Here is a 10,718-nt window from a genome sequence, read left to right as displayed (position 1 = left end):
ATAATTGGAAGAAATATGAATAGAATAAATCATGTCCTCTATGGCTTCTGCTTTACAATATAAAGACAATGTACTGTGTCTGCAGCCATAAACGTTTTGTGAAGAATAAGAGGTCCAGAGTACAAAGATCACTTTGTCTTTTCCTCATCCAAAGAATACTTTCACATTTTATCTCTGTTTACAAAAATTACAACACAAGTTTCATGAATGTCCGGAGCTGAACATGCTGCATTGTTGAAGGACTGAATGTTGGGGAGCAGAGAAGAGAGAGTAGGAGAGGGTGTGGAAGGGGGATTTTTTTTTTCTTTTTTTTTTTTACTGTTGAAAGTTTGGTTATAAAAACTACAAAAAAGAAGAAGGAAGGACTGGATGTACAGAAACACTGGGGTGGGGTATAAAGAGGAAGGAAGCAGATTTAAAACCAGAGACGGCTGCAAAACACACACTGACTGGACAGCAAACAAGCCAGCAAAGACAAGAGGTTTCTTTTTCTCTGTTTTTGAGAGAAATCATCCCTTATTATGTAACCGAAAGCGCTCCGGAGGTGCTTCATTTGGGGCCATAAATCTATTTTCAGTCTGAACTGTGTTCCTCTTAAACACTCTGAGAACACAGAGTGAAAACCTCTGCGGTACTGTTCGCCTCATCTTTCCATTGGTAAGGTGAATCCTTCTCTTGCTGGTTTTGTTGGGTTAAATTCTCTGTAAATGACAGGAGAAAATTCTTGGATGTATTTAATGGGATGCAGGTTGTGTTCCTGAGCCGTTATCAGTGTTTTCCCTCCCTGTGTTTTGTTGCTCACTGTGCTTCAGGGGTTCATGTGTTTTCACTTTCTATTTTAAATGAAAGTTTTTGGCAGCAGAATGGTCTCTGTTTTGTTCCAGCTCCTAATTTTTGTGCTGCACTTCTTTGGATTCCTCACACACACAAAAAAAAATAGAATAAAATTCAGGGAGGAAAAAGAAGCATGTACTGAGCATTTGTATTCCACTTGTTATGGTGGTGAACACTGCCTTAATTATTATTATATTTTCTCTGGAGGTGATGTTATTATTTTTGCTGTTTTGGCTCCCCTGCTGCCTGAGTAGAGAGAAAATGGCGAGCTACTGCTGTTCCTGTTGAGGTTTTGGACAAATTCCTCTCTGTCTGCTTTCTTTCAGCACCAGCAGGTGTTATGGATCTGCAGTGTCTCCGATGCTGGAAAGTTTTGCCACTTCTTCTGTTGTGTAAGACTGTTTTTGTTCTAGTAATCATCCGTATTATTTTGATTGAACTTAACGAGGGAAACTAAGATACTTTTTGAAAGTCTCTCTGCATGATGTGGCAGCAGAATACTTTTATCATCATCAGAGAAAACAGAAGTTGGAAAACTTTAAATTCTGCACTCTTACGTAAACGGAAGACTTCTTGCTAGCTGCCTCTTGCATTAGTAACCTCAGTTCTGTTATTTACATGTCCTCCATAGTCTAATGATCAGGTTAAGACAAATGATTAATAGCTCTTGTAGTGCATGCATGCGGTCTTAACAGGATTTGACACAGACATCAGGATGCTGATGGCTATCAGATTGCACATGGATGACATGCACCATAAATCATCGCCTGAAATTATATGACAGACAGTATATGCCTTGCATCCATGCATATTTGTAGCATAAAGATCGATTCACTGCATCATGGTATGTTTTTTTGTGAACGTTACTCTCCATGTAATAAGAAAAACAGACAAAAAAGAGCTTGCAGTAACAAATCCCCCCTTCTTTTTCTCAGTGCCAGGTAGGTTTTGGTGTATGTCAATTCACATCCTGAATGAGCAGCCTGTCCACGTAATCCCAGGCTCCAAGCTGGTTCTCACAGCTCGGATCGAGAAGAATCTCAGGGAAGAGATTTCCATGATAACGTGGACACGGGAGCCTGAAACTGGACATGATCGGACCAAAGTGACGCTGGCTACGTGTCCTGCCAAAAGCCCAAAGTGTTCTGGTGGAAGGCCAAATGTGCAAGTGAGTTTGAAGCAGCAGGAGACGACACTTGAGATGAACAGATACAGCACAGAAGACAGCGGAGAGTACTCAGTGACTGTGATAGATCGCTCAGGAGCCAATGCCACCGGACGCTGCATCGTCAGGGAATACGGTACAGAATGATACGCGACATTTAGAAGACATTAATTATGCTTTATAGTCACCTTGTTGCACTGAATTGGTCCAAGTTACCTTCCGTTTTTAAAACAAATACTATTGTTGTTGGCTTTACATTAACAAAAAGTGTCAATAGGGTGTGTATTTAAAAAAAATATGATTATAGGTTTGCATCCCATATTTAACTAAATACATACAATTCACATAAGGTCACATGTATCATAGTGAAGACAACAATCCACATGTGAATGAAAGAAAACTTTTCACATGTGAAACAATTTTCCACTTATTTCATGTAACTCTAACATTCCCATGTGTTTTACATTCTTGTTGCCACGCCTAAAACATTTTTCCAAATGTGTTTCACATGTCAAAACACATTTATTCTCTAAATGTGAAACAAATGAATAATGATCTTCACCAGCAAATTCAAAGAAGCTTCAAATAAAGTTTTCACATGAATGCAACCCAGCCTATTAAATACAATTAGTCTTTCTGACAAAACTGAAAGAAAATGTCATTGTCCCAAATTTGATTTTCTGGTCTATCTGTTATTTGCCATTTAAAGCCTGTAGATTACTTCATTTTGCACAGTCAGTGGCTACAGTCTTTTATGGGAGTGCATCACATTTTCACTGTCTTCAGAAAGGTCAGAATATGTTGAAGCCATTAAAGTGCAACAGTTTCTTGTACTTTTGCATAAAAGCAGTTGAAGTGATAATTTGGACTTTCTAGTTTTACATTCAGCAGACTCAATAGTGCTGTGAATTTTCCTTAACTTCAAACCAGAATTAGTTGTGTTCTTCTCATTTAAAAATGTAACACTTGAAATTAAATTTCTCAAAGGCTTTGTTCTCCTGTTTCTCCTTTTTGTTTGTGTCTCTCCAGATGACTCTTCTCTCACTGTAGCGTTCCAGCTTTCAGTTTTCCCTTCATCCCATTTTCAGACTTAATACCTCCCTCTCTGATCTCATTATTGGCTTTGAATCTGAGCCAGTCTCTCCTGACAGCATTAAATGTCTTTCAAGGTTCTTTGTCTTGGACCCTCTTTGACAGCGTGTACCATTATTCCTGCTCTATAGTAGATAGAAACCCACAGCAGAGCACTTCATACCTCTTGTTTCCATCTATTTCTCAGTTTTACCTACTTGCCTGTCATCATTTTTGACCTCATCACAGTTTCTGTGTCTGTGCAGAGGCAGTTCATCATGTCTCCGTCAGCATCAACGTGTCTCACTCCTTGCTGGTTTGCCACGAGGCGTGGGGGACAGACCCCAGCTTCAGCTGGCTGCACGAGAGAGCTGCCATCACCCAGCAGGTGGGAAAAGTCTCCAAGGATGGAGACATGCTGATTGTAACCATGACTCCCATTTGTGGTCACTTCACCTGCATGGTTGGCAACAAGCTGGGATACAGCTCTGCCACGTACACTGCAGGTACGAGAATACATTCACGCATATGATGCATATGATGTGCTTCTCTGACCTTTCCAAATATTTAAATGCAGTTTGAATCAGTGAACGTATTAGTTTTACTTCTGCACTAGTCAGATGTTTTACTTCAACAATGGGGTGTAGAATATATGCCTAAGTATGAGCGTCATTGCCTCTTTAATCACTTTAAGAAATTAAATTTTAAACTTTAATAAGTTTTTGATACCCTTAAAAATTCCTGTAAAATTAATATAAGTGGAGCATTTTTTTTTATTAGATTCTTATCCCCACATTTATTATGTAACCACACACAATTAGGAAGATAGTAAGTGATGCACATGAAAGAAAGTTAAATCTCTCAGTTGGAGAAGTGAAAAGAATGGACAAAATATCCTTCTCTACATATTATTATTATGTATTATTATTATACATATCTATTTTTGAACAGGCACATTTAATCTAACAAACGAGACTCATTGGGACCTTTATTCTAATTCATTGAATATGATGTATGTGTGCAAAGTGAGATATTCTCACTATGTATTGCAGCTGAAATTACAGCAATAGATAGTGTTGATTCTCAGACACTGAATACAAATACATGCCTCACTTACCTTATTTATTCATTGTTTTATTACATTTTGAAATCTATTTATGTCAATTTCTGTATTTTTCAGAATAAATAACATTTTGTGTTGGTCTGGCACACAAAATACCACCTGGTGGTTGTAAAGGGACCAAATGTAAAAAGGCTGAAATCATATTAATACAATAGAAGTTGCTTTACAAAGTGTTACTTTTACTTTTACTACCTAAACAGGAAGATCACAGAAAATATAAATGTGTTTGTTGTCTTATTTAAAGTCGGCCTCTCTTTTTGCTTCATGGATTTTCCGACATCTGACTCCCTACCTTGTGTCTGTCTGAGCATCCTGGTTGCACTTTGTTCTTGCGTATTGTATCTCCTGTGCTGTTTTTCTGATAAAGGATTTTCCACAGTGTGATCAATAAATCACTGTCGCTGCTTGAGCTGCTGCCGCTTGCAAAGCCGCTAAACAGGCGAGACAAATGCAATTGTCTTCCAAAGAGCATGATGATCCAAAGGCTGTCTGGGCACTTTCTGTTATCTTCTTCTGTTTTACCGAGTCTACAGACTTGTTACAGTGAACCTTTCATGTGTTTTAGAGGAGACATGTCAGATGTCTTGTTTTGCTTTCCCTTTTCATGGTGTTTTTGTCTTTCTTCCTGTGGCTCATAGCACCTTGTGAAAGTGGGGGCAGAGGGACGACGGCGGCTGTGGTTTGTCTTGTCCTCCTGCTGCTGGTGTGTGGAGGAGTGCTGGCATTTCTCTTGTGGAGGTAGAGTACCAAACACAAACATTATGTCAGACACAAATCTTATTTCAGGCTATGCTCTGAAGATAAAGCCAATGCTGCGAGAGAGAGAGAGAGAGAAGGAGAGAGAGAGAAAAAAAAACAATAATAGCACGGGCAGAGTGAAACAGAAAAAATACGACATGGCATCCTCCCACACGCTATGCAACATGACAGGCCAGGTTGCATCTGCTGACAAAACAATTGTCATTTTTTACTTGAGTCTGTTCACAGTTTGTCACTGCTGTTTGATCTAAATTGAACACTTTTTTCCAGGAGGCGCAGGGAGAATAACATGGGAGAGAGGTTGTACGAACACACAGACGACACAATCTAAAAAAGATCTGAGCTGTTGCTAAAAAGTCTCAGAGGAGAACAGTGGACGGGCCGCACAATCAGGGTGGAAACTTCCTGTCCTGTGAGCAGTATGACCTCACACTGCATGGAAACAATGTGAAGAGTGAACTGCTTCCAGACAAATATAGAAAATATGTACAAGTGGATATTCGGCTCCCAGTGCCTCCTGCTCTGCCTGAAAATGTTTTTTTTTTAGCCATGTTTAATTTTATTTTTTTATGTTTTGCTGTCAGTAAATTGCATAAAAAATGTATTACATGAAGTTTAACAAAATTTAAGTCTGAAAGAATAGGATGCTTGGATATTCATCTATGCTTAAGTGAGATTTCGTCTCATTTGCTTTCATTTCCAGGGTTCACTTTTCAACTTACATGCACACACATTTAGAGCTAAGCAGCAAAAGCAATTGAAAAAGACTTCATTAAAAGCAGATCTAGCCCAATGCCGGGCTCTTACACATTTATGAAAAGTCTGGAGAAGTCTGGAAATTTATTTGATCTTTTTTTAAGTCTAGATAACTATAAAAAAGTAGTTAAATTTAAACACTTATTGCGTTATCTAAGAGATGGAAATATATTTTGTAAAATGAAGTGCTTTTTAGAATATTTTATGCTCAAAATACAGGGCAGAGGGGCAGGAAGAGATTCAAAAACTAAGCAAATCAACACAAAGTATCAGAGTAAAGGATCACAAATTGTACTTCAAAGAAACTGTGTGTGTGTTACAGATTTAAAATGTTAAGACTAGATGCCTAAAAAAGCTGTGAAATAGCCTTTTACTAGGACTCCAACATGTGTTGTGTTATTGTGTGGAATCTGAGGTAAATGCTTTGTCCTCAAACGTCTCAAATGTTTGGTGTTTTTTTGTTTTTGTTGTTTTATTATTTCAAAAAATATTGCTATCTGAGTCAAGAAAAATGTGAAAATTTCAAAATGGAATCAAAATGAAATCCTGTTAACAAACGTTAATTTGGGGCCACCATCTACCACTGCACCACTGACCTGACTTTTAAAACATCCATTGCTTGATTTAGTTTTTTGTTTTGTTTTACATCTTATATTCCACATCAGGGGTCAGGTTTGATGTTGTTTTCATGAGCAACCATAAAAAACGGATCCTTGATATGTTCATAAGCTGAGTAAGCATATCAATAGAGATAAAACATTATCTCTATTCAGACTTAATTAAATCATGACTCAGTTAACATAAGTTTCTGATGCAATTTCTTGTTGAAGCAATCAGGGGCCTGTTTGCCAACACCTCAGCTGTTCCTGCCTTGAAGCTTCAAAAGAAGAAATGCCACTAAAGCTCTACAAGGCAAACTGGTTTCATCTGTATTGGACAAAATGAGGATGTATGTAAGCAAAGTTCAAACTACAGGGAACACAATGCACCTTTAAATAATAAAAAAAAAATATGTCTTTGTGATGGCACATATAAATTTAATGCATAATATATGCAATAAATAAAAAAATAATTGACAAAATGTGAAAAGGTTCAAAACTGAGAAGACATAAAATCTTACCAAGTATTTTTGTTTTTGTTTCTAGTCCATATATCTTAGTACACTTGAAATAAGACAAAACTAACTTACTAGTAACTTTTCAGGAGTTGTTTTAAAAATTCCTTAATATTGGTGAAAGTACTTGTTCTAATGTCAGATTATTACATTTATAACAAGGGAATAATGCTTTATTATAAGTGAAATAATAATAAAGTCAAACTAGATCAAAAATACCTGGTGAGATATTATGTTTTTGCAGTGAATGGCTATTTTGTAGGGTATTTTGTAGTTTATTCATGAATATACAAATTAGAAGTGCATTATTGGGGTTGTGACAGACTTCCATGCAGAAAAGGTTTATGGTAAAAATTATTTTCAAACTTTATGGCAGGAATCCTGAGTTTATTTTTTGCGTCCAACCCACCATTGGCTGCAGCTCAATATTTTATAATCACACTGTGAATTCAGTTTTCATTTTGTTTTCTGTCAGTTTTGGTTTTTGCTCTACAAACTGAACAAAGCATTCTTGGTATCGATCCAGAAATGGCAGAGTTGTGTCCAAAAACAAGACTGGACACATCGTGCTCTACCTTATTTTGACAGTCCACTCATTGCACTTAAACCTTTTAACCTCCAGCATTGTTTCTGGTGAGCTCCAACGAGCCACATGAAGGAAGTGGAACCAGACAGGTCAAGTGCGGGACACGCTTTCTTGGGTGTGAGAGAAAAGTGGAACAAAACAACTGTCATCAAAGTTTTGAAATAACTTTGGAGTTTTTTGAAGCTGAGTCATGTTTTATGAAAAAAATGTTTTATAATTTAACAGAAAAATTGCTGCATTTTCAGTAAAAACTCTATAATATTGCCAAACTTTAAACTGATGTGATAGATAAGATCTTCAGGTCCCCGAGGGCGTATCCTGGTGCTGAGCAGAAAGTGATGAAATATTCTGAAAATCAGAAGAAAATGTGTTTAATAGCAATCTTAGCTTCAGAATGTTAGTCTGCTTCCTATCTGCAATAATGTCCAGTCAAAAAAACAGTAAATTGTTTCTCTAATGCACACTTCAGCTTTTTGTTAAATCCCATTTTGCTACAAATCTATTTTCCCATTTCTGGATGTCTTATTATTATATATTTTTTTGCTTGTTTGTTTCTTTGCCTTTCTTTTGCTTCCCAGCAGGTTACAGATGGAGCTGCAGGGGAAGCTCACATATCAGGTGGAGGTGAACCTAAAAGTTGCATAACCCAAGCTGGAGATGTACCAAGATAATTTATACAAAAAATAAATCTTTTTTATTGTCTTCCTTTCTTGGTTATTAGTTGTTTTTTTTTATTTATTTTAATTGAGCCTTGCAACAAAATTTCACTCAATATGTATATTATAAATGTATGAATGACAATAAAGTCTGTCTATCTCAGATATAGGAACCATATTTGGCAGCTTTAAAGACCAGACATGTTTCCCCTGGAGACTGTAGAGCCTAACGAAATATTTTCAGCCAATCTGCAAACATTGAGCTAATGTCACAGACAGTCACACCACAGAGTAAGGAATCAGCACAGAGCCACAACATGTTATACTATAGTGCTAGTTTGAAGATGACAGATTGCTATATTGTGCTCCTGTTTACTCCCAAACTTTCTGTCAGCACACTGAAAATAGAAATGTGATTAATATGTATTTAGATTTGTTCGTCTCATTTTCCTGAAGATGAATTGAAAAGTTTTGAAGGAAAAAATGTAATTATATTGGGACAATGCAAATCATTTTGAAGAATAAAGTGTTTCAGTGTTTTTCTGGCAATAAAAACATTTTGTATTTTTAGCAGCTTCCCATGAAATCTTCAACAGAAGAAAAACCGTGAGCCACAGACAATAACATCATGCTTACATGAACTTAATGATGCTAACATGCTGAGTTTTGTAGGATATATAAACTGTTCATCATCGCTACTTGTGAAGAAGGATAACAGTGTCTAATCAGCACTTCAGCTGACAGGAAAGTAATTATGTTTGCAAGATTTTAGTCATAAAGCTGTCACTGTGAAGGGAGTAAGGGTTTGGATTCATTCTCTTTGTGAAATTAATTTCTCTAAAGACGCATGAAAAATTACCCTCGCTAAAAATCACTTAATCTTTATTTGGAGAGCCTGATTCGTACAGAATAGAGTAAAACAAAGTGTTTTGCATTGAACGTGAAAAATGACAATACTAGACATTTAAAAAAAAAAAAACAATTACAGTGAAATAAAAAAATATATTGCGCAGTGAAGTAAAACTACAAATAGAAACATTTAAAATGTTAAAATTATTTTTGATAACATTAAAAACAATACCAACTGCTTAATGACCAAATTTGAAACCAATATCTCAAAAACCCTATGAAGAGTTTGTCGAAGTTCAAGGTGGGTAAACATCAAAAGTAGCCTTTAATCCAAATTGGCCGCCTTCCTGTACTTTCTCGGCTTGATAGGAATATATCTTTGAACCAGATCTCTATATGGCTTATTTCAGTTTAGGGGGCACTGTAGAGCCGTTTTGCCGTCCCCGTTTTTGATTTCATTAAAAACATTTGATTTCACAGTTTTGGGCAAAGTTTGTTCAGTTTTCACATATGTTTAGGTCCCAAATTTCCGTTTTTGGAGACAGAGTAATAACACATCCAACAATTACAATAAGGCTTTGTAGCACTTTTGCTGCTCAGGTCTAAATACAGAAGAAACAAAGTTTCTTCTGAGTGTGATCCTAATCAATAGAGTTTTCATCAAATAATTTTCTCAGTAATCAGATTAATCAGAGAGGCATTGCCACGCTCAGGGCCCTGACTGAGTTGTGAGGAATTTCGGAATGGCAACAAGGAACAGATGCATTAATGCGTTAATAAAACAGGACTGCATGCTGACAGCTTTCTGTTATCTCGCAGATACACATGGACTCAGACATTCAGGTTTCTGTTTATATCATGAGGACTGGTTCACTGATTTTTAAATATCTTGAACTGTGACTCCAGTTATTTGCTGCTGGATTTGTTCCCCAGAACCGTGTCCATACAAAGGTGATGGTAAAGACCTGACAAAAGGTGAATGACTGGTCTGGTGTGATTAGAGAGAAATGTGACTGAATATTTATAATCACAGGCTCAAAGACACTCATTTTCTAATTTGTGTTAAGAATGTCTTAACATTTGCAGACACTTTGAAATATTTTGGAGGTTCATTGATGGGCTGCTAAGTGTTTCATGAAAAGGTGTCATGTCTGCTCAGTTAATTCAAATCCAAAGCTTTAATTTATCTCAAAATATAAACATCAGGTTTTGGTAAGACATATTGGTCTTTTTTTAATACAAGCTAGAACTTCTGACTCATATAAAACTCCCTCAATATGAAAATATGAGAATTAAGAATCAAAGAGCTTAATAACATCATTTTTGGAGATGTGTCAGAGATAGTTGACTCTGTATGTGTGTAGTCTATAACCTGCATGTAATCTGCAAGCATATACGTGCTGTTCCAGTAAATATTCTCTGCCGGCATCATATTGACAGATCATTGAAGTTTGAGGATAACATATCTCTGAAGCTGCAGAATATTTGACTTCTAAGCTCCTCTGAGAAACTCAAACAATTATTTCCAGACTTGATTTAGTCCTTCACCTTCATACGTACCATTTGCAGAGTTGCCATCACCTCTCTTGGACCTTTCGTTGATCCCTGACACCTTTTTTCATTTTCACCTAGTCTATGTGGCTTTGAGGGTGCCTGATGTCATGAAGTGGGCTATGGGGAGAAATAACAGAAAAAAAACTGTTACAACCAGTGATTTATATACTACTGAGGGAAGAAAGGAGAATGACACTGAGTGCAGGTGAGGAGAGCAACACTGAGGAAACATTAATAATTAACACAAAGGA

General features: G+C 36.7%; 1 protein-coding gene across 1 annotated transcript; it reads left to right on the top strand.

Annotated features, from left to right (window-relative positions):
• Nucleotides 1-370: 370 nt before the first annotated feature.
• Nucleotides 371-6,726, top strand: LOC116717837 (uncharacterized). Its single transcript, XM_032559472.1, has 6 exons — nt 371-657; nt 1,161-1,226; nt 1,770-2,135; nt 3,337-3,576; nt 4,832-4,931; nt 5,223-6,726. Exons 2-6 carry the CDS (start codon nt 1,175-1,177, stop codon nt 5,281-5,283), a joined length of 819 nt encoding a protein of 272 aa, XP_032415363.1. The 5' UTR covers nt 371-657; nt 1,161-1,174; the 3' UTR covers nt 5,284-6,726.
• The last annotated feature ends 3,992 nt before the right edge of the window (nt 6,727-10,718 follow it).

Source organism: Xiphophorus hellerii, chromosome 3 (assembly GCF_003331165.1).
Source record: "Xiphophorus hellerii strain 12219 chromosome 3, Xiphophorus_hellerii-4.1, whole genome shotgun sequence".
Taxonomy (NCBI): Eukaryota; Metazoa; Chordata; class Actinopteri; order Cyprinodontiformes; family Poeciliidae; genus Xiphophorus; species Xiphophorus hellerii.
Note: the sequence above shows the minus strand (reverse complement) of the source record. Positions and strands in the feature narration are given on the sequence as shown.

What these genes read in the sequence shown, in the direction of transcription:
- LOC116717837 (XM_032559472.1), top strand. Translation starts at nt 1,175, where the DNA reads ATGGATCTGCAGTGTCTCCGATGCTGGAAAGTTTTGCCACTTCTTCTG. An exon ending in TTTGCCACTTCTTCTGTTGT is followed by an intron (nt 1,227 to 1,769) that starts GTAAGACTGTTT and finishes TCTTTTTCTCAG; the next exon opens with TGCCAGGTAGGTTTTGGTGT. An exon ending in CTGGCATTTCTCTTGTGGAG is followed by an intron (nt 4,932 to 5,222) that starts GTAGAGTACCAA and finishes ACTTTTTTCCAG; the next exon opens with GAGGCGCAGGGAGAATAACA.